Here is a 22952-nt window from a genome sequence, read left to right as displayed (position 1 = left end):
CTTACTCATTTCCCCTCTCTCTCTCTCTCTCTCGTCCCCTCTCTGTGTGTGTATCTTACTCATTCCCCTCTCTCTCTCTTTCTCGTCCCCTCTCTCGTTCCTCCTCTCTCGTCCCCCTCTCTCTGTATGTGTTTATCTGACTCGTTCCTCCTCTCTCTCTCTCGCCCCCTCTCTGTATGTTTATCTGTTCGTCCCCCTTTCTTTCTCTCTCGCCCCCCTCTCTCTCTCTCTCCCTCTCTCTCTCTCTGCCTCCTCCTGTGTGTGTTTATCTGACTTTCATTCCCCTCTCTCTCTCTTCCCTCTCTGTGTTTATCTGTTCGTCCCCCTCTCTCTCTGTGTGTGTTTATCTGTTTCTCTCCCCTCTCTCTCTCTCGTCCCACCTCTCTCTCTCTCTCTCGCCCCTCTGTGTTTATCTGATTTCATTCCCCCCTCTCTCTCTCTCTTCCCCTCTCTCTGTGTTTATCTGATTCGTCCCCCTTTCTTTCTCTCTCTTCCCTCTCTCTGTGTGTTTATCTGACCTCGTCCCCCTCTCTCTCTGTGTGTGTTTATCTGACTTCATTCCCCCTCTCTCTCTCTCGCCCCCTCTCTGTGTTTATCTGACTCGTCCCCCTTTCTTTCTCTCTACCCCCTCTCTCTGTGTGTTTATCTGACTCGTCCCCCTCTCTCTCTGTGTGTGTTTATCTGACTCGTCCCCCTTTCTTTCTCTCTCGCCCCCTCTCTGTGTGTTATCTTACTTGTCCCCCCTGTGTGTTTATCTGTTCATCCTCTCTCTCTCTGTGTGTGTGTTTATCTTACTCATTCCCCTCTCTCTCTCTCTCTCTCGTCCCCTCTCTCTCTCTCTCTCGTCCACCTCTCTCTCGTCCACCTCTCTCTCTCTCTCTCCCTCTGTGTTTATCTGACTTGTTCCCTCTCTCTCTCTACTTCCCCTCTGTGTGTTTATCTGTTTCGTCCCCCTCTCTCTCTCTCTCCCCCCTCTCTCTGTGTGTTTATCTGTTCGTCCCCCTCTCTCTCTCTGTTCCTTTATCTGTCTCATTCCCCCTCTCTCTCTCTCGCTTCCTCTCTGTGTTTATCTGTTTCGTCCCCCCCTCTTTCTCTCTCGCCCCTCTCTCTCTGTGTGTTTATCTGTTTATCCCCCTCTCTCTCTCTGTGTGTGTTTATCTGACTCGTCCCCCTTTCTTTCTCTCTCGCCCCCTCTGTGTGTGTTTATCTTGTTGTCCCCTGTGTGTTTATCTGACTCATTCCTCTCTCTCTGTGTGTGTTTATCTTGCTCATTTCCCCTCTCTCTCTCTCTCTCCCCCCTCTCTCTCTCTCGTCCCCCCCTCTCTCTGTGTGTGTATCTCTCTGTGTGTATCTTACTCTTCCCCCACTCTCTCTCTCTCTCGTTCCTCCTCTCTCTCTCCCCCTCTCTCTGTGTGTGTTTATCTGTTTCGTCCCACCTCTCTCTCTCTCTTCCCCTCTCTCTTTCTCTTGTCCCTCTGTGTGTTTATCTGACTCATTCCTCTCTCTCTGTGTGTTTATCTGACTCGCCCCCTCTCTCTTTCTCGCCCCCTCTCTGTGTGTGTATCTTACTCGTCCCCTGTGTGTTTCTCTGACTCATTCTCTCTCTCTGTGTGTGTTTATCTCTTTTTCCATTCTCTCTCTCTCTCTCTCCCCCCTCTCTCTCTCTCTCGTCCCCCTCTCTCTGTGTGTGTATCTTATCATTCCATTCTCTCTCTCTCTCTCTTGTGTGTCTCTCTCTCTCTCATTCCTCCTCTCTCTCCCCCTCTCTCTGTGTGTGTTTATCTGACTCGTTCCCCTCTCTCTCTCTCTCTCGTCCCCTGTCTCTCTTTTATCTTGTCCCCTCTCTCTGTGTGTCTTATCTTCTTTTCCCTCTCTCTGTGTGTGTGTCTTACTCGTCCCCTCTCTCTCTCTCGCCCCCTCTCTGTGTTTATCTGACTCGTCCCCCTCTTTCTTTCTCTCTACTTCCCCTCTCTCTGTGTGTTTATCTGTTTCGTCCCCCTCTCTCTCTCTTCTCTGTGTGTGTCTCTCTGACTCTCCCCCCTCCTCTCTCTCCCCCTCTCTGTGTGTTTTATCTGACTCATTTCCCCCTCTCTCTCTCGTCCCCCTCTCTGTCTGTGTTTATCTGTTTCGTTTCCTCTCTCTCTCTCGCCCCTCTCTCTCTCTCTCTCTCTCTCTCTTCCCCTCTCTGTGTGTTTATCTGACTCATTCCCCTCTCTCTCTTCGCCTCTCTCTCTCTGTGTGTTTATCTGTTCGTCCCCCTCTCTCTCTCTCTGTGTGTTCTCTCTGTGTCATTCCCCCTCTCTCTCTCTGTGTCTCTCTCTCTCCCTCTCTGTCTGTGTTTATCTGACTCGTTCCCCTCTCTCTCTTCCCCCTCTCTCTGTGTGTTTATCTGTTTCGTCCCCCTCTCTCTCTCTCTCGTCCCCTCTCTCTCTTTCTCTGTGTTTCCCTGACTCTCTCTCTCTCTCTGTGTGTTTATCTGTTCTCTGTCCCCCTCTCTCTCTCTGCCCCTCTCTGTGTGTTTATCTCTTTCTGTCCCCCTCTCTCTCTCTCTCGCCCCCTCTCTCTGTGTGTTTATCTGACTTGTTCGTCCCCCTCTCTCCCCTCTCTGTGTGTTTATCTGTTTCGTCCCCCTCTCTCTGTGTTCTCTCTGTGTGTTTCCTCCTCTCTCTTCCCCCCTGTATGTTTGTCTGTGTCATTTATCTCTCTCTCTCTCCCCCCTCTCTCTCTCTTCCCCCTCTCTCTGTGTGTGTATCTTACTCATTTCCCCCTCTCTCTCTCTCTCTCTCCCCCTCTCTCTCTTTGTTTCCTCCTCTCTCCCCCTCTCTCTGTGTGTGTTTATCTGACTCGTCCCCCTCTCTCTCTCTCTCTGTCCCCTCTCTCTCTCTCCCTCTCTCTCTCTCTCTCCTCTTCCTCTCTGTGTGTTTATCTGACTCGTCCCCCCTCTCTCTCTCTCGCCCCCTCTCTGTGTTTTATCTGACTCGTCCCCTTCTCTCTCTCTCTCTACCCCTCTCTATCTGTCTGTGTTTATCTGTTCTTCCTCTCTCTTTCTCTCTCTCCCCCTCTCTCTCTCTCTTCCCATCCTCTCTCTCTCTCTCTCTACTCCCCCTCTGTGTGTTTATCTGACTCGTCCCTCTCTCTCTCTGTCTATCTTATCTCTTCTCCTCTGTGTGTTTATCTGTCGTTCCCCTCTCTCTCTCTCTCTCTTGCTCTCCCCTCTCTCTCTCTCTGTGTGTTTCTCTTCTCGTCCCCCTCTCTCTCTGTGTGTTTATCTGACTCATTCCCCCCTCTCTCTCTCTCTCTCATTCCCCTCTCTCTCTCTGTGTGTATCTTTCTGTCCCCTCTCTCTCTCTCTCTTCCTCTCTCTCTGTGTGTTTATCTGTTTCGTCCCCCTCTCTCTCTCTCTCTCTCTGTGTTTATCTGTTCGTCCCCCTCTCTTTCTCTCTCTTCCCCTCTCTCTGTGTGTTTATCTGACTCGTCCCCCTCTCTCTCTCTCTCTCTCCTCTCTCTCTGTGTGTTTATCTCTCTCTCTCTCTCTGTCTCTCTCTCTCTCTCTCTCCCCCCTCTCTCTCTCTCTCTCTGTCCTGACTCTCTCTCTCTCTCTCTCTCTCTCTGTGTGTGTTTATCTGACTCATTCCTCTCTCTCTCTCTCGTCTCTCTGTGTGTTTATCTGACTCGTTCCCCTCTCTCTCCCTCTCCTCTCTCTGTGTGTTTATCTGACTCATTCCCCCTCTCTCTCTCTTTATCTCTCTGTGTTTATCTCTGTTCGTCCCCCTTTCTTTCTCTCTCTCGCCCCCTCTCTCTCTCTCCTCTCTCTCTCTCTCTCCTCTCTGTGTGTTTATCTGACTCGTTCCCCTCTCTCTCTGTGTGTTTATCTGACTCGTCCCCCTCTCTCTCTCTCTATCCCCCTCTCTGTGTGTGTTTCTCTGACTCGTTCCCTCTCTCTCTCTCCTCCCTGTGTTTATCTGTCTCGTCCCCTCTCTCTCTCTCTTCTCTGTTCCCCTCTCTCTCTCTCTCTCTCTCTCTCTCCCCCTCTCTCTCTGTGTGTTTATCTGATTCATTCCTCTCTCTGTGTTTATCTGACTCTCTCTCTGTGTTTATCTGTCTAGTTTAGTCATTTTTCTCTCTCTCTCTTTTCCCCTCTCTCTCTTTCTCTGTGTTTTGTCATCTTTAATTGTTAAATCTCTCTCTGTGTGTTTATCTTTTCATTTCCCCTCTCTCTCTTTATCTGTTTTTATTAATATTTTAATTGGGTCTCTCTGTGTTTATCTATTTCGTTATTCTTAACTATTTTATCTGTAAAACTTAATATTTCTATCTCTCTTTTTATCTTTGTGTGTAAATTAATATTTTATTTTTCATTGCTTAATTTAAACATATTTCTTAGTTGTAACTCTTTAAATTTTTCATTTAGATACTTTTGTGTTTGTGTGTGTGTCCTGTGTGTGTTTATCTGTTTCTCTAAATCTCTCTGTGTGTGTTTATCTGACTCATTTACCCTCTCTCTCTGTGTGTTTATCTGTGTTTCCCTCTCTCTCCCCCTTTCTTTCTCTTCCACTTATTGTCTCTCTCTCTCTCCTCTCTCTGTGTGTGTATCTGACTCCCCCCTCTCTCTCTCTCTGTGTCCTCTCTGTCTCTCTCCCCCTCCCCTCTCTCTTTCTCTCTCTCTCTTCCCCCTCTCTCTCTCTGTGTGTGTCTTATCTCATTCCCCCTCTCTCTCTCTGTGTCTCTCTCGTCTCCTCTCTCTCTCTCCCCTCTCTCTCTGTGTCTCTGTTCCTCCCCCTCTCTCTCCCCCTCTCTCTCTCTCTGTGTGTTTATCTGTTTCATTCCCCTCTCTCTCTCTCTCCCCCCCTCTCTCTCTCTCTTCCTCCCTCTCTACCCCCTCTCTCTGTGTGTATCTTACTCATTCCCCCTCTCTCTCTCTCTCTCCTCCCCCTCTCTCTCTCTCCTCTGTATCTCTCTTCACCTGTCTCTCTGTTTCTCCCCTGTCTCTCTCTGTGTGTTTATCTGACTTGTCCCCCTCTCTCTCTCTCTCTTCCCCCCTCTCTGTGTGTTTATCTGTTTCGTTCACCCTCTCTCTCTGTTTATCTGTTTCGTCCCTCTCTTCTTTCTCTCTCTTCCCCTCTCTCTGTGTGTTTATCTGACTCGTCCCCCTCTCTCTCTCTCTCCTCCCCCCCTCTCTCTCTCTCTCTCGTCCTCCTCTCTCTCTGTCTATCTCCCCCTCCTCTCTCTCTCTCTCTGTGTGTTCTCTCTGTTCATTCCTCCTCTCTCCCTCCCCTCTCTGTGTGTGTTTATCTGACTCATTCCCCCCCTCTCTCTCTCTCTTCCCTCTCTCTGTGTTTTTATCTGACTCGTCCCCCTTTCTTTCTCTCTCGCCCCTCTCTCTGTGTCGCCCTCCTCTCTGTGTGTGTTTATCTCCTCTCTCTTTCCCCTCTCTCTGTGTGTTTATCTGACTCGTCTCCCCCCTCTCTCTCTCTCGTCCACCCCCTCTCTCTCTCTCTGCTTCCCCCCTCTGTGTTTCTCTGACTCTCCCTCTCTCTCTGTGTGTGTTTATCTGACTCATTCCCCTCTCTCTCTCTCTCTTTCTCTCTGTGTTTATCTGGCTCGTCCCCCTCTCTCTCTCTCTCTTCCCCTCTCTCTGTGTTTATCTGTTCATTCCCCCTCTCTCTCTCTCTCTGTCCCCCTCTCTCTCTCTCTCTCTCTGTGTGTTTCTCTCTCTCTCTCCCCCCCTCTCTCTCTCTCTCCTCCCTCTCTCTCTCGTCCCCTCTCTCTCTCTGTGTGTTTATCTGATTCATTCCCCCTCTCTCCCTCTCTCTGTGTGTGTTTATCTGATTCTTTCCCCTCTGTGTTTATCTGACTCTGTTTAGTCTGTTTTATCTCTCTCTCTTTTAGTGTGTGTTATCTTTATTTCCCTTTTCTCTCTCTTTTAATTGTTCTCTCTCTGAATATTTTGGGATTTTGTGTGTTTATCTTTTAGTCTTATTTACCATCTCTCTCTCTCGTCCCCCCCTATCTCTCTCTCATCGTAGGTCTCTCTGTTGTATCTTTCATTGTATTCTCTCTCTCTCTGTCCACCTCTCTAAACTCTCTTACTAAAACTTAATATTTTCTGTAAATTTTTATCTTTTTTCTCGCCTCTCTCTGTGTGTTTATCTCACTAATTTCAGTGCTCTCTCTTTAAACTTATTTTATCTAGTTGTAACATTTAAATTTCTCATTTAGATACTGTGTGTGTGTGTGTGTGTATCTGTCTACTTCTCCCCCTCTCTCTGTGTGTGTTTTATCTGTTTCATCCCCCTCTCTCTCTGTGTGTGTCTATTATCTGTCTCTTCCCCCCTCTCTCTGTGTGTGTTTATCTGACTTTCATTCCACCTCTCTCTCTCTCTCGTCCCCCTCTCTCTGTGTGTGTATCTTACTCGTTCCCCCTCTCTCTCTCTCTCTGTGTGTGTTTATCTGACTCGTTCCCCTCTCTCTCTCTCGTCTCTCTCTCCCCCCCCTCTCTCTCTCTTCCCCCCTCTCTCTCTCTCTCTTCCCCTCTCTCTCTCCCCCTCTCTCTCTCTGTGTGTGTTTATCTGACTCGTCCCACTCTCTCTCTCTCTCTCTCTCTGACTCGTCCCCTGTCTCTCTCTCTCCCCCCTCTCTCTGTGTGTTTATCTGACTCGTTCCCCCCTCTCTCTGTGTGTGTATCTTACTCGTTCCCCCTCTCTGTGTGTGTATCTTACTCTCTCCCCCTCTGTGTTTATCTGACTCATTCCCCTCTCTGTGTGTTTATCTTGCCTGTGTGTTGTCTCTTTCATTCCCCCTCTCTCTCTCTCTCTCCCTCCTCTCTGTGTTTATCTTGCTCGTTCCTCTCTCTCTCTCTCCCCCCCTCTCTCTCTCTTCCCTCTCTCTCTGTGTGTGTTTATCTGACTCATTCTCCTCTCTCTCTGTGTTTATCTGATTCTTTCCACTGTGTGTTTATCTGACTCTGTTTTAGTCATTTTTAATTTTTATAAAAATTTTTAGTAAAATGTTTTTTATGTGCCTTTTTTCTCATTTTTAATTGTTAAATCTCTCTATTTTAGTTCTGTGTGTTTATCTTTAGTCTTATTCTCTCCATTTATAGAATTCTCTTAATATTTTGAATTGGTTATCATTTTTGTATCTTCTTGTATTCTAGTTCTTACTAAACTATTACTAAAACTTAATATCTTTGTAAATTTTTATCTTTGTCAAAAAATTTGATTTAAATTACTAATTTCCCCCTCTCTCTGTGTGTAAATCTTACTTTTAATTAGTCTCTCTTTAAATTTTTCCATCTCTAGATACTCTCTCTGTGTGTGTGTGTGTATCTGACTCGTCCCCTCTCTCTCTCTCTCTCTTATCTGACTCGTCCCCCTCTCTGTGTGTGTCTTATCTGACTCGTCCCCTCTCTCTGTCTCTCTCTGTCCTCCTCCCTCTCTCTCTCTCTCTCCCCCCTCTCTGTGTGTGTATCTTGCTCGTTCCCCCTCTCTCTCTCTCTCTCTCCCCCCTCTGTGTGTGTATCTTGCTCGTCCCCCTGTGTGTGTCTCTTACTCGTCCCCTCTCTCTGTGTGTATCTTATCTCTCTTCCCCTCTCTCTGTGTGTGTTTATCTGTTTCGTCCCCCTTTCTTTCTCTTTATTCTCTCTCTGTGTGTTTATCTGTCTTCGTCCCCCTCTTTCTCTCTGTGTGTGTTTATCTGACTCATTCCCCTCTCTCTCTCTCTCCCCCTCCTCTCTCTCTCTCTCGCCCCTCTGTCTCTCTCTGTGTCCTCTCTCTCTCTCTCTCTCCCCCTCTCTGTGTGTATCTTATCTGATTCCCCCCTCTCTCTCTCTCTCCTCTCCCCCTCTCTCTCTCTCTTCCTCCTCTCTCTGTCTGTGTATCTTCTCTCCCCCTCTCTCTGTGTGTCTATCTTACTCGTCCCCCTGTGTGTTTATCTGTTCATTCCTCTCTCTCTGTGTGTGTGTTTATCTTACTCATTTCCCCCTCTCTCTCTCTCTCTCTGTCCCCCTCTCTCTCTCGTCCCCCCTCTCTCTCTCTCTCCCCCTCTCTGTGTGTGTATCTTCTCTCGTTCCCCTCTCTCCTCTCTCTCTGTGTGTTTATCTGACTCGTCCCCCCCTCTCTCTCTCTCTCATTCCCCCTCTCTCTCTCTCTCTCTTCCTCCTCTCTCGTCCCCCTCTCTCTCTCTCTCTGTGTGTTTATCTGACTCAGTCCCCCTCTCTCTCTCTCTTGTCCCCCTCTCTCTGTGTGTGTGTCTTACTCGTTCCCCCTCTCTCTGTGTGTGTATCTTACTTATCTGTTCCCCCTCTCTCTGTGTCTGTATCTTATAGTCCCCCTCTGTGTTTATCTGACTCATTCCTCTCTCTCTGTGTGTTTATCTTGCTTGTCCCCCTCTCTCTCTCTCTCTCCCCCTCTGTGTGTTTTATCTTACTCATTCCTCTCTCTCATTCCCCCTCTCTCTCTCTTTACCCTCTCTCTCTCTGTGTGTGTTTATCTGTTCATTCCTCTCTCTCTCTGTTTTATCTGATTCTTTCCTCTGTGTGTTTATCTGACTCTGGTTTAGTCATTTTTAATTTTTATAAAAATTTTTAGTAAAATGTTTTTATGTGCCTTTTGTCATTTTTAATTGTTAAATCTGAATATTTTGGGAGGTTTGACATGTTTAGTTTTAGTCTTATTTACCATTTATAAGTTTTTATTAATATTTTTTTGAATTGGGTATCATTTTTGTTTTTTATTGTATTCTAGTTCACATTACTAAACTATTACTAAAACTTAATATTTTTGTAAATTTTTATTTTTTTGTAAAAAATTTGATTTAAATTACTAATTTCAGTGCTTAAATTTAAACTTATTTTAATTAGTTGTAACATTTAAATTTTTCCATTTAGATACTGTGTGTGTGTGTGTATCTGACTCGCCCCCCCTCTCTCTGTGTGTGTTTATCTGGCTCGTCCCCTCTCTGTGTGTTAATCTGACTCGTCCCCCTCTCTCTCTCTCTCTCCCTCTCTCTCTCTCTCTCTCTGTGTGTGTATCTTTGTCTCGTCCCCCTCTCTCTGTGTGTGTCTTACTCCCCTCTCTGTGTGTGTGTGTCTTACTCGTCCCCCTCTCTGTGTGTGTATCTTACTCATTCCCCTCTCTCCTCTCTCTTCTCTCGTCCCCCTCTCTCTCTCTCCCCCTCTCTGTGTGTTTATCTGACTCGTCCCCTCTCTCTGTGTGTGTTTATCATTCGTCCCCCTCTCTCTCTCTTGTCCACCTCTCTCTCTCTCTCTCTTCCCTCTCTGTGTTTATCTGACTCATTCCTCTCTCTCTGTGTTTTATCTGACTCTTCCCCCTCTCTCTCTCTGTAGTCCCCTCTCTGTGTGTGTATCTTGCTCGTCCCCTGTGTTTTTCTGACTCATTCTCTCTCTCTGTGTGTGTGTTTATCTTACTCATTTCCCCTCTCTCTCTCTCTCGTCCCCCTCTCTCTCTCTCCTCGTCCCCCCTCTCTCTCTCTCTCTCGTCCCCTCTCTGTGTGTGTGTATCTTGCTCGTTCCGCCTCTCTCTCTCTCTCTCACTGTCCCCCTCTCTCTCTCTCTCTCTCGTCCTCTCTCTCTCTCGTTCCTCCTCTCTCTAGCCCCTCTCTCTCTGTGTGTGTTTATCTGTTTCGTCCACCTCTCTCTCTCTCTCCCCCTCTGTGTTTATCTGTTTCGTCCCCCTTTCTTTCTCTCTCGCCCCCTCTCTCTGTGTGTTTATCTGACTCGTCCACCTCTCTCTCTCTCTCTCGTTCCTCCTCTCTCTCTACTTCTGTGTGTGTATTTATCTGACTCATCCCCTCTCTCTCTCTCTCTCGTCCCCAGTCTCTCTCTCTGTGTGTGTTTATCTGACTCGTTCCCCTCTCTCTCTGTGTGTTTATCTGTTTCGTTCCCCCTCTCTCTCTCTCTCTGTGTTTATCTGATCTCGTCCCCCTCTCTCTCTCTTACCCCTCTGTGTGTTTTTATCTGACTCATTCCCCTCTCTCTCTCTCTCTCTCTTGTTCCTCCTCTGTGTTTATCTGACTCGTCCCCCTCTCTCTGTGTGTTTTATCTTACTTCATCCCCCCTGTGTGTTTATCTGACTCATTCCTCTCTCTCTGTGTGTGTGTGTTTCTCTTACTCGTCCCCCCTCTCTCTCTCTCTCGTCCCCCTCTCTCTCTCTCTCTCTTCCCCTCTCTCTCTCTACCCCTCTGTGTGTGTATCTTACTCGTCCCCTCTCTCTCTCTCTCTCGTCCCCCTCTCTCGTCCCCCTCTCTCTCTGTGTGTGTTTATCTGACTCGTCCACCCCTCTCTCTCTCTGTAAACTCTGTTTATCTGTCTCGTCCCCCTTTCTTTCTCTCTCTTCCCCTCTCTGTGTTTATCTGGCTCGTCCCCCTTTCTTTCTCTCTCTGCTCCCTCTCTCTGTGTGTTTATCTGACTCGTCCCCTCTCTCTCTCTCGTCCCACCTCTCTCTCTCTCTCTCTCTTCCCCTCTGTGTTTATCTGACTCATTCCTCTCTCTCTGTGTGTGTTTATCTTACTCGTTTCCTCTCTCTCTCTCTCTCTCTCTCCACCTCTCTCTCTCTCATTCCTCCTCTCTCGCCCCCTCTCTCTCTGTGTGTGTTTATCTGACTCGTCCACCTCTCTCTCTCTCTCTCTCCGTCCCCTGTCTCTCTTTCTCTTGTCCCCCCCTCTCTCTGTGTGTATCTTACTCATTCCCCCTCTCTCTGTGTGTGTATCTTACTCATTCCCCCCTCTCTGTCTCTCTCTCGTCCCCCGTCTCTCTCTCTCTCTCTATTCCCCCTCTCTCTGTGTGTGTGTATCTTACTCGTCCCCCCTCTCTCTCTCTCTTTATCTCTCTCTCTCTCGTCCCCCTTCTCTCTGTGTGTGTATCTTACTCGTCCCCCCTGTGTGTTTATCTGACTCGTTCCTCTCTCTCTCTGTGTGTGTGTTTATCTGCTCTTCCCCCTCTCTCTCTCTCTCGCCCCCTCTCTCTCTCTCGTCCCCCTCTCTCTCTCTCTCGTCCCCCTCTCTCTCTCTCTCTCTCTCTCTCTCTCTCTCTCTCTCGTCCCCCTCTCTCTGTGTGTGTATCTTACTCGTCCCCCTCTCTCTGTGTGTGTATCTTACTCGTCCCCTCTCTGTGTGTGTATCTTGCTCGTTCCCCCTCTCTCTCGTCCCCCTCTCTCTGTGTGTGTATCATCTTACTCATTCTCCCCCCACTCTCTCTGTGTGTGTTTATCTGACTCGTCCCCCCTCTCTCTCGTCCCCCCCAACCTTTCTCTCTCGTCCCCCCTCTCTGTGTGTGTATCTTACTCGTTTCCTCCTCTCTACTCCCCCTCTCTCTGTGTGTGTTTATCTGTTCATTCCTCCCTCTCGTCCCCCTCTCTCTGTGTGTCTTACTCGTCCCCCTCTCTCTGTGTGTGTATCTTACTCGTCTCCCCTCTCTCTCTCTCTTCCCTCTCTCTGTGTTTTATCTGACTCGTCCCCTCTTTCTTTCTCTCTCTTCCCCTCTCTCTCTGTGTGTTTATCTGACTCGTCCCCCTCTCTCTCTCTTTCTCTGACTCGTCCCCCTCTCTCTCTCTTTCTCGTCCCCCTCTCTCTTCCCTCTCTGTGTGTGTTTATCTGACTCGTTCCCCCTCTCCTCTCTCTCCCCCTTCTCTGTATGTTTATCTGTTTCGTCCCCCTTTCTTTCTCTCTGCTCCCCTCCCTCTCTCTCTCTAGCCTCCTCTCTCTCTCTCGCCCTCCTCTGTGTGTTTTATCTGACTCGTTCCCCTCTCTCTCTCTCTCCCCCCTCTCTGTGTTATCTGGCTCGTCCCCCTTTCTTTCTCTCTCGCCCCCTCTCTCTGTGTGTTTATCTGACTCGTCGTCCCCCTCTCTCTCTGTGTGTTTATCTGTTCATTCCCCCTCTCTCTCTCTCTCGTCCCCCCTCTCTCTCTCTCGTCCCCCTCTCTCTGTGTGTGTATCTTACTCGTTCCCCCTCTCTCTCTCGTTCCTCCTCCTCTCTACTTCCCTCTCTCTCTGTGTGTGTTTATCTGACTCGTCCCCCTCTCTCTCTCTCTCTCCCCCCCTCTCTCTCTCTCTCTCTCTAGCCCCCTCTCTGTGTTTATCTGACTCGTCCCCCTCTTTCTTTCTCTCTCGCCCCTCTGTGTGTTTATCTGACTCGTCCTCTCTCTCTCTTTCTCGTCCCCCTCTCTCTCTCTTTCTGCCCCCCTCTCTCTCTTTCTCCCCCTCTCTCTCTCGTTCCTCCTCTCTCGTCCCCCTCTCTCTGTGTGTTTATCTGACTCATTCCCCCTCTCTCTCTCTCTCCCCCTCTCTGTATGTTTTATCTGGCTCGTCCCCCTTTCTTTCTCTCTCGCCCCCTCTCTCTCTCTCTCTCCCTCCTCTCTGTGTTTATCTGATTCGTTCCCCTCTCTCTCTCTCTCGCCCCCTCTCTGTGTTTATCTGACTCGTCCCCCTTTCTTTCTCTCTACTTCCCCATTTCTCTGTGTTTTGTGACTCGTCCCCCTCTTTCTCTCTGTGTGTGTTTATCTGACTCGTTCCCCCTCTCTCTCTCTCTCTCGTCCACCCTCTCTCTCTCTCTCTCTCTTCTCTGTGTGTTTATCTGACTCGTTTCCTCTCTCTCTGTGTGTGTTTATCTGACTCTTTCCCCCTCTCTGTGTGTTTATCTGACTCGTCCCCCTCTCTCTCTCTCTCGCCCCCCCTCTCTGTGTGTTTATCTGACTCGTCCCCCCTCTCTCTCTCTCTCTCGTCCCCCCCTCTCTCTCTCTCTCTCTCCCCCTCTCTCTCTCTCTCGTCCCCCTCTCTATCCACCTCTCCCTCTCTCTCTCTGTGTGTTTTTATCTGACTCGTTCCTCTCTCTCTGTGTTTATCTGATTCTTTCCTCTGTGTTTATCTGACTCTGGTTTAGTCATTTTTAATTTTTATAAAGTTTTTAGTAAATGTTATTTTATGTGCCTTTTTGTCATTTTTAATTGTTAAATCTGAATATTTTGGGAGGTTTGACATGTTTAGTTTTAGTCTTATTTACCATTATAAGTTTTTATTAATATTTTGAATTGGGTATCATTTTTGTATTTTTATTGTATTCTAGTTCACATTACTAAACTATTACTAAAACTTAATATTTTTGTAGAATTTATATTTTTGTAAAAAAAAATTGATTTAAGGTCACTAATTTCAGTGCTTAAATTTAAACTTATTTTAATTAGTTGTAACATTTAAATTTTTTCATTTAGATACTGTGTGTGTGTGTGTATCTGACTCGCCCCCCCCTCTCTCTGTGTGTGTTTATCTGACTCGCCCCCTCTCTCTGTGTGTGTTTATCTGACTCGTCCCCCCCTCTCTGTCTCTCTCTAGTCCCCCCTCTCTCTCTCTCTCTCTCGTCCCCCTCTCTCTGTGTGTGTATCTTGCTCGTCCGCCCCCTCTCTCTCTCTCTCGTCCCCCTTCTCTCTGTGTGTGTATCTTACTTGTCCCCCCCCCTGTGTGTTTATCTGACTCGTTCCTCTCTCTGTGTGTGTGTTTATCTGACTCGTCCCCCTCTCTCTCTCTCTCGCCCCCTCTCTCTCTCTCTCTGTCCCCCTCTCTCTCTCTCTCTCTCCCCCCTCTCTCTCTCTCTCTCTCTCTCTCTCGTCCCCCTCTCTCTGTGTGTGTGTCTTACTCGTCCCCTCTCTCTGTGTGTGTATCTTACTCCCCCCCTCTGTGTGTGTATCTTACTCGTTTCCCCCTCTCTCTCTCTCTCTCGTCCCCCTCTCTGTGTGTGTATCTTACTCGTTCCCCCTCTCTCTCTGTGTGTTTATCTGACTCGTCCCCCCTCTCTCTCTCTCGTCCCCCCAACCTTTCTCTCTCTCGTCTGTCCCCCTCTCTGTGTGTGTGTCTTACTCGTTCCTCCCTCTCTCGCCCCCTCTCTCTGTGTGTGTTTATCTGACTCGTTCCTCCCTCTCGTCCCCCTCTCTCTGTGTGTATCTTACTCGTCCCCCTCTCTCTGTGTGTGTATCTTGCTCGTCTCTCCCCTCTCTCTCTCTCTCCTTCCTCTCTGTGTTTATCTGACTCGTCCCCCTCTTTCTTTCTCTCTATTCCCCTCTCTCTCTGTGTGTTTATCTGACTCGTCCCCCTCTCTCTCTCTCTCGTCCCCCTCTCTCTCTCTCTCGCCCCTCTCTGTGTGTGTTTATCTGACTCGTTCCCCCCTCTCCCTCTCTACTTCCCCCTCTCTGTATGTTTATCTGACTCGTCCCCCTTTCTTTCTCTCTCTTCCCCCTCTCTCTAGCCCCCTTTCTCTCTCTCTCGCCCTCCTCTCTGTGTTTTATCTGACTCGTTCCCCCTCTCTCTCTCTCTCCCCCCTCTCTGTGTTTATCTGACTCGTCCCCCTTTCTTTCTCTCTCTTCCCCTCTCTCTGTGTGTTTATCTGACTCGTCCCCCTCTCTCTCTCTCTGTGTGTTTATCTGTTTCGTTCCCCCTCTCTCTCTCTCTCGTCCCACCCTCTCTCTCTCTCTCCCCCCCTCTGTTTTTATCTGACTCGTCCCCCCCTCTTTCTCCCCCCGTGTGTTTATCTGACTCGTTCCTCTCTCTCTGTGTGTGTGTTTATCTTACTCGTTTCCCCCCTCTCTCTCTCTCTCTCGTCCCCCTCTCTCTCTCTCTCTCTGTCTCTCTCTCTCTCGTCCCCCTCTCTCTCTCTGTGTGTGTATCTTGCTCGTTCCCCTCTCTCTCTGTGTGTTTTTATCTGACTCGTCCCCCTCTCTCTCTCTCTCTCGTCCCCCACCTCTCTCTCTCTCGTCCCCCTCTCTCTGTGTGTGTATCTTACTCATTCCGCCTCTCTCTCTCTCTCTCTCGTCCACCCTCTCTCTCTCTCGCCCCCCTCTCTCTCTCTCTCCCCCCTCTCTCTCTCTGTGTGTGTTTATCTGACTCGTCCCACCCTCTGTCTCTCTTTCTCTTGTCCCCCTCTCTCTGTGTGTATCTTACTCGTTCCCCTCTCTCTGTGTGTGTATCTTACTCGTCCCTCCCCTCTCTCTCTCTCTCTTCCCCCCTCTCTCTCTCGCCCCCTCTGTTTATCTGACTCGTTCCTCTCTCTCTGTGTGTTTATCTGACTTGTTCCCCCTCTCTCCTCTCGCCCCCCTCTCTGTGTGTTTATCTGACTCGTTCCCCCCTCTCTCTCTCTCTCGTCCCACCCCTCTCTCTCTCTCTCCTCCTCTCTCTCAGTCACGCCCCTCTCTCTCTGTGTGTTTCTGACTCGTTCCCCCCTCTCTCTCTCTCTCCCCCTCTCTCTGTGTGTGTATCTTACTCGTTCCCCCCTCTCTCTCTCTCTCTTCCTTCCTCTCTCTCTTCCCCTCTCTCTCTCTCTGTGTGTTTATCTAACTCGTCCCACCCTCTCTCTCTCTCTCTCTCTTGTCCCCTGTCTCTCTCTCTCTTGTCCCCCTCTCTCTGTGTGTGTTTATCTAACTCGTCCCACCTCTCTCTCTCTCTCTTGTCCCCTGTCTCTCTCTCTCTTGTCCCCCTCTCTCTGTGTGTGTATCTTACTCGTTCCCCCTCTCTCTGTGTGTGTATCTTACTCGTCCCCCTCTCTCTCTCTCTTGTCCCCCCCTCTCTCTCTCTCTCTACCCCCCTCTCTCTGTGTGTTTATCTGACTCGTCCCCCCTCTCTCTCTCTCTCTCTCTCCCCCTCTCTGTGTTTATCTGACTCGTCCCCTCTTTCTTTCTCTCTCGCCCACCCTCTCTATCTGTGTGTTTATCTGACTCCCCCCCTCTCTCTTTCTCGTCGTCCCCCTCTCTCTCTTTCTCTCCCCCCTCTCTCTCTCTCTCTCTTCCCCCCTCTCTCTCTTTCTCGTCCCCCTCTCTCTCTCATTCCTCCCCTCTCTCGTCCCCCCTCTCTCTGTGTGTTTTATCTGACTCATTCCCCCCTCTCTCTCTCTCTTGCCCCCTCTCTCTCTCTCTCGCCCCCTCTGTTTATCTGACTCAGTTCCTCTCTCTCTGTGTGTTTATCTGACTTGTTCCCCCTCTCTCCCTCTACGCCCCCCTCTCTGTGTGTTTATCTGACTCATTCCCTCTCTCTCTCTCTCTCTCGTCCACCTCTCTCTCTCTCTCTCATTCCTCCCCTCTCTCGTCCCCTCTCTCTCTCTGTGTGTTTATCTGGCTCGTTCCCCTCTCTCTCTCTCTCGCCCCCTCTCTGTATGTTTATCTGACTCGTTCCCCCTCTCTCTCTCTCTCTTCCCCCTCCTCTCTGTGTGTTTATCAGACTCGTCCCCCTCTCTCTCTCGCCCCCTCTCTGTTTATCTGACTCGTCCCCCTTTCTTTCTCTCTCTCTTCCCATCTCTCTGTGTGTTTATCTGACTTGTCCCCTCTCTCTCTCTGTGTGTTTTTCTGACTTCATTCCCCCCTCTCTCTCGTCCCACCTCTCTCTCTCTCTCTCCCCCTCTGTGTTTATCTGACTCGTTCCTCCCTCTCTGTATGTTTATCTGACTCGTCCCCCTTTCTTTCTCTCTCGCCCCCCTCTCTCTCGCCCCCTTTCTCTCTCTCTCGCCCTCCTCGGTGTTTTTATCTGACTCGTTCCCCTCTCTCTCTCTCGCCCCCTCTCTGTGTTTATCTGGCTCGTCCCCCTTTCTTTCTCTCTCTAGCCCCTCTCTCTGTGTTTATCTGACTCGTCCCCTCTCTCTCTCTGTGTGTTTATCTGACTCGTTTCCCCCTCTCTCTCTCTCTCGTCCACCCCTCTCTCTCTCTCTCTCTCCCCTCTGTTTTTATCTGACTCGCCCCCTCTCTTTCTCTTCCCCTCTCTGTGTGTGTATCTTACTCGTCCCCGTGTGTTTATCTGACTCGTTTCCTCTCTCTCTGTGTGTGTGTTTATCTTATCGTTTCCCCTCTCTCTCTCTCTCTCGTCCCCCTCTCTCTCTTTCTCTTGTCCCCTCTCTCTGTGTGTATCTTACTCGTTCCCCCTCTCTCTGTGTGTATCTTACTCGTCCCTCCTCTCTCTCTCTCTCTCTTTCTCTCTCTCTCTCTCCCCCTCTGTTTATCTGACTCGTTCCTCTCTCTGTGTGTTTTATCTGACTTGTTCCCCTCTCTCTCCTCTCTGCCCCCTCTCTGTGTGTTTATCTGACTCGTTCCCCCTCTCTCTCTCTCTCTCGTCCACCCCTCTCTCTCTCTCTCGTTCCTCCCCTCTCTCGTCCGCCCCCTCTCTCTCTGTGTGTTTATCTGACTCATTCCCCCTCTCTCTCTCTCTCTCTCCCCCTCTCTCTGTGTGTGTATCTTACTCGTTCCCCCTCTCTCTCTCTCTCTCATTCCTCCTCTCTCGCCCCCTCTCTCTCTGTGTGTTTATCTAACTCGTCGTCCCACCTCTCTCTCTCTCTCTCTTGTCCCCTGTCTCTCTCTCTCTTGTCCCCCTCTCTCTGTGTGTGTATCTTACTCGTTCCCCCTCTCTCTGTGTGTGTATCTTACTCGCCCCCTCTCTCTCTCTCTCTTGCCCCTCTCTCTCTCCTCTCTCGCCTCTCTGTGTGTTTATCTGACTTTCGTCCCCCTCTTTCTTTCTCTCTCGCCCCCTCTCTCTCTCTTTCTCTCCCCTCTCTCTCTTTCTCGTCCCCCTCTCTCTCTCTCGTTCCTCCTCTCTCTCCCCCCTCTCTCTGTGTGTGTTTATCTGACTCGTTCCCCCTCTCTCTCTCTCTTCCCCCTCTCTGTATGTTTATCTCTGACTTCCCCCCTCTCTCTCTCTCTCTCTCTGTTTATCTGACTCGTCCCCCTTTCTTTCTCTCTACTCCCCATCTCTCTGTGTGTTTATCTGACTTGTCCCCCTCTCTCTCTCTGTGTGTGTTTATCTGACTCGTTCCCCCTCTCTCTCGTCCACCCTCTCTCTCTCTCTCTCTTCCCCCTCTGTGTTTATCTGACTCGTTCCTCTCTCTCTGTGTGTTTATCTGACTCGTCCCCTCTCTCTCTCTCTCCCCCCTCTCTGTGTGTTTATCTGACTCGTCCCCCTCTCTCTCTCTCTCGTCCCCCCCTCTCTCTCTCTCTCTCTCGTCCCCTCTCTCTCTCGCCCCCTCTCTCTGTGTGTGTTTATCTGACTCGTCCCCTCTCTCTCTCTCTCGCCCCCTCTGTGTTTATCTGACTCGTTCTCTCCCTCTCATCCCCTCTCTCTCTCTCTCGTTCCTCCCCTCTCTCATCCCCCCTCTCTCTGTGTGTATCTTACTCGTTCCCCCTCCTCTCTCTCTCTCTCTCTCGTCCCACCTCTCTCTCTCTCTCTCTCGTTCCTCCCCTCTCTCGTCCGCCCCTCTCTCTCTGTGTTTATCTGACTCGTTCCCCCTCTCTCTCTCTCTCTCTCTGTTCCTCCCTCTCTCGCCCCTCTCTCTCTCTGTGTGTGTTTATCTGACTCGTCCCACCCCTCTCTCTCTCTCTCGTCCCCCTCTCTCTCTCCCCCTCTCGCCCCTCTCTGTGTGTTTATCTGACTCGTCCCCTCTTTCTTTCTCTCTCGCCCCCTCTCTATCTGTGTGTTTATCTGACTCCCCCTCTCTCTCTCTTTCTCGTCCCCCTCTCTCTCTCTCTTTCTCGCCCCCTCTCTCTCTCTTTTCTCGCCCCCTCTCTCTCGTTCCTCCTCTCTCTCGTCCCCCTCTCTCTGTGTGTTTATCTGACTCATTCCCCCTCTCTCTCTCTCGCCCTCTCTGTATGTTTATCTGACTCGTCCCCCTTTCTTTCTCTCTCGCCCCCTCTCTCTCTCTCTCGCCTCCCCTCTGTGTGTTTATCTGACTCGTCCCCCTCTCTCTCTCTACTCGCCCCCTCTGTGTTTATCTGACTCGTCCCCCTTTCTTTCTCTCTCGCCCCCATTTCTCTGTGTTTATCTGACTCGTCCCCCTCTTTCTCTCTGTGTGTTTTTATCTGACTCGTTCCCCCCTCTCTCTCTCTCTCGCCCCCCTCTGTATTTATCTGACTCGTTCCTCTCTCTCTGTGTGTGTTTATCTGACTCGCCCCTCTCTCTCTCTCTCTTCCTCTCTGTGTGTTTATCTGACTCGCCCCCTCTCTCTCTCTCTCTCCCCTCTCTGTGTGTTTATCTGACTCGCCCCCTCTCTCTCTCTCTCGCCCCTCTCTGTGTGTTTTTATCTGACTCACCCCCTCTCTCTCTCGCCCCCTCTCTGTGTGTTTATCTGACTCGTCCCCCCTCTCTCTCTCTCTCGTCCCCCTCTCTCTCTCTCGTCCCCCCCTCTCTCTCTCTCTCTCTCTCGTCCCCCCCTCTCTCGCCCCCTCTCTCTCTGTGTGTTTATCTGACTCGTTCCTCTCTCTCTGTGTTTATCTGATTCTTTCCTCTCTGTGTTTATCTGACTCTGGTTTAGTCATTTTTAATTTTTATAAAGTTTTTTAGTAAAATGTTATTTTATGTGCCTTTTTGTCATTTTTAATTGTTAAATCTGAATATTTTGGGAGGTTTGACATGTTTAGTTTTAGTCTTATTTACCATTATAAGTTTTTATTAATATTTTGAATTGGGTATCATTTTTGTATTTTTATTGTATTCTAGTTCACATTACTAAACTATTACTAAAACTTAATATTTTTGTAGAATTTTTATTTTTTTGTAAAAAAATTGATTTAAGGTCACTAATTTCAGTGCTTAAATTTAAACTTATTTTAATTAGTTGTAACATTTAAATTTTTTCATTTAGATACTGTGTGTGTGTGTGTGTGTATCTGACTCGCCCCCCTCTCTGTGTGTGTGTTTCTGACTCGTCCCCCTCTCTCTGTGTGTTTATCTGACTCGCCCCCTCTCTCTCTCTCTCTCTCTCTCTCTCTCTCTCTCTCTCTCTCTCTCGTCCCCCTCTCTGTGTGTGTGTATCTTACTCGTTCCCCCTCTCTGTCTCTCTCTCGTCCCCCTCTCTGTCTCTCTCTCGTCCCCCTCTCTCTGTGTGTGTATCTTACTCGTTTCCCCCTCTCTCTCTCTCGTTTCCCCCTCTCTCTCTCTCGTCCCCCCTCTCTCTCTCTCGCCCCCTCTCTCTCTCTCGTCCCCCTCTCTCTGTGTGTGTGTATCTTACTCGTCCCCCTGTGTGTTTATCTGACTCGTTCTCTCTCTCTGTGTGTGTGTTTATCTGACTCGTCCCCCTCTCTCTCCCCTCTCTCTGTGTGTGTTTTATCTGACTCGTCCCCCCCCTCTCTCTCTCTCTCGCCCCCTCTCTCTCTCTCTCTCTCATTGCCCCCTCTCTCTCTCTCTCTCCCCCTCTCTCTCTCTCTCTCTCTCTCTCTCTCCCCCCCTCTCTCTGTGTGTATCTTACTCGTCCCCCTCTCTGTGTGTGTATCTTACTCGTTCCCCCTCTCTGTCTCTCTCTCGTCCCCCTCTCTCTGTGTGTTTATCTGACTCGTCCCCCTCTCTCTCTGTGTGTGTTTATCTGACTCGTCCCTCCCCTCTCTCTCTCTCTCTCGTCCCCCTCCTCTCTCTCTCTCTCTCTCGTCCCCCTCTCTCTGTGTGTGTATCTTACTCGCCCCCTCTCTCTCTCTCTCGCCCCCTCTCTCTCTCTCTCGTCCCCCTCTCTCTGTGTGTGTATCTTACTCGTTCCCCCTCTCTCTGTGTGTGTATCTTACTCGTTCCCCTCTCTCTGTGTGTTTATCTGACTCGTCCCCTCTCTCTCTCTCCCCCCTCTGTGTGTTTATCTGACTCGTTCCTCTCTCTCGTTCCCCTCTCTCTCTCGCCCTCCTCTCTGTGTGTTTATCTGACTCGCCCCCTTTCTTTCTCTCTCTCTCCCCCTCTCTCTCTCTCGCCCCTCTCTGTGTGTGTATCTTACTCGTTCCCCCTCTCTCTCTCTGTGTGTGTTTATCTGACTCGTTCCCCCTCTCTCTCTCTCGCCCCTGTGTGTTTATCTGACTCGTTCCCCCTCTCTCTCTCTCGCCCCCCTGTGTGTTTATCTGACTCGTTCCTCTCTCTCTGCCCCCCTCTGTGTGTTTATCTGACTCGTCCCCCTTTCTTTCTCTCTCGCCCCCTTCTCTCTCTCGCCCTCCCCCTCTGTGTTTATCTGACTCGTTCCTCTCTCTCTGTGTGTGTTTATCTGACTCGTCCCCCTTCTCTATCTCTCTCTGCGTCCCACCCTCTCTCTCTCTCTCTCTTCCTCCCCCTCTCTCGTCCCCCTCTCTCTCTCTCTCCCCCCTCTGTGTTTATCTGACTCGCCCCCTCTCTCTCTCTCTCTCTCGTTCCTCCCCTCTCTCGTCCCCCTCTCTCTGTGTGTGTATCTTACTCGTTCCCCCTCTCTCTCTCGCCCCCCTCTCTCTCTCTCCCCCCTCTGTGTTTATCTGACTCGTTCCTCTCTCTCTGTGTGTGTTTATCTGACTCGTTCCCCTCTCTCTCTCCTCTCGCCCCTGTTTATCTGACTCGCCCCCTTTCTTTCTCTCTCGCCCTCCTCTCTCTCTCTCTCCCCCCTCTCTCTCGCCCCTCTCTGTGTGTTTTATCTGACTCGTCCCCCTTTCTTTCTCTCTCGCCCCCTCTCTCTCTGTGTGTGTTTATCTGACTCGTCCCCCTTTCTCTCTCTCTCTCGCCCCTGTGTGTTTTATCTGACTCGTTCCTCTCTCTCGTTCCCCTCTCTCTCTCTCTCGCCCCTCTGTGTGTGTTTATCTGACCCGCCCCCTTTTCTTTCTCTCTCGCCCTCCCTCTCTCTCTCTCTCTCTCTCCCCTCTCTCTCTCGCCCCTCTCTGTGTGTTTTATCTGACTCGTCCCCCTCTCTCTCTCGCCCCCTCTCTGTGTGTTTATCTGACTTGTCCCCCCTCTCTCTCTCTCTCTTGTCCCCTCTCTCTCTCCCCCTGTGTGTTTATCTGACTCGTCCCCCTTTCTTTCTCTCTCGCCCCCTTCTCTCTCTCTCCCTCCCCCTCTGTGTTTATCTGACTCGTTCCTCTCTCTCTGTGTGTTTATCTGACTCGTCCCCTTCTTCTCTATCTCTCTCGTCCCCCTCTCTCTCTCTCGCCCCCCTCTCTGTGTTTATCTGACTCGTCCCCCTCTCTCTCTCTCTCTCTCGTTCCTCCCTCTCTCGTCCCCCTCTCTCTGTGTGTGTATCTTACTCGTTCCCCCTCTCTCTCTCTCTCCTCCCCTCTCTCTCTCTCTCGCCCCCTCTGTGTTTATCTGACTCGTTCCTCTCTCTCTGTGTGTTTATCTGACTCGTTCCCCCTCTCTCTCCCTCTCTCGCCCCTGTGTGTTTATCTGACTCGCCCCCTTTCTTTCTCTCTCTCGCCTCTCCCTCTCTCTCTCTCTCGCCCCTCTCTCTCTCTCGCCCCCTCTCTGTGTGTTTATCTGACTCGTCCCCCCCTCTCTCTCTCTCGCCCTCTGTGTGTTTTATCTGACTTGTCCCCCTCTCTCTCTCTTGTCCCCCCTCTCTCTCGCCCCTCTCTGTGTGTTTATCTGACTCGTCCCCCTTTCTTTCTCTCTCCCCCCCTCTCTCTGTGTGTGTTTATCTGACTCGTCCCCCTTTCTCTCTCTCTCCCCCCCGTGTGTTTATCTGACTCGTTCCTCTCTCTCGTTCCCCCTCTCTCTCTCGCCCCCCCTCTGTGTGTTTATCTGACTCGCCCCCTTTCTTTCTCTCTCGCCCTCCTCTCTCTCTCTCTCTCCCCCTCTCTCTCTCTCGCCCCTCTCTGTGTGTTTATCTGACTCGTCCCCCTCTCTCTCTCCCCTCTCTGTGTGTTTATCTGACTCGTTCCCCCCTCTCTCTCTCTCGCCCCCCTCTCTCTCTGTGTGTGTATCTGACTCGCCCCTCTCTCTGTGTGTGTGTGTATCTGACTCGTTCCTCTCTCTCTGTGTGTGTTTATCTGACTCGTTCCTCTCTCTCTGTGTGCGTGTGTTTGACTCTTTCCTGTGTGTGTGTGTGTGTGTGTGTGTGTGTGTCTCTCACAGGTGACTCTGAAGCTCCAGGGCTCTCAGCTGCCTGACAGCTCTCAGCTCCAGCAGTACAGCATCCGGTGCGAGGAGGAGGACAAGTTCCTGATCATCTACACGCTCCTGAAGCTCGGCCTGGTTCGAGGGAAGTCGCTCGTGTT

The 22952-nt window shown here is 50.0% G+C and overlaps 1 protein-coding gene across 1 annotated transcript in view; it reads left to right on the top strand.

The window, feature by feature from the left end:
- Nucleotides 1-22952, top strand: part of LOC122352515 (probable ATP-dependent RNA helicase DDX56) — a 57053-nt gene that overhangs the window by 28437 nt on the left and 5664 nt on the right. Inside the window, exon 6 of the mRNA XM_043249947.1 lies at nt 22810-22952. This exon is cut by the window's right edge and continues 99 nt beyond it. Within this exon, the coding sequence (XP_043105882.1) occupies nt 22810-22952 (143 nt within the window). The remainder of the gene's footprint in view (nt 1-22809) is intronic.

The sequence above is a fragment of the Puntigrus tetrazona genome, chromosome 10 (genome assembly GCF_018831695.1).
Source record: "Puntigrus tetrazona isolate hp1 chromosome 10, ASM1883169v1, whole genome shotgun sequence".
Lineage (NCBI taxonomy): Eukaryota > Metazoa > Chordata > Actinopteri > Cypriniformes > Cyprinidae > Puntigrus > Puntigrus tetrazona.
The sequence above is the reverse complement of the archived record's forward strand: the minus strand, read 5'-3'. Positions and strand labels throughout refer to the sequence as shown.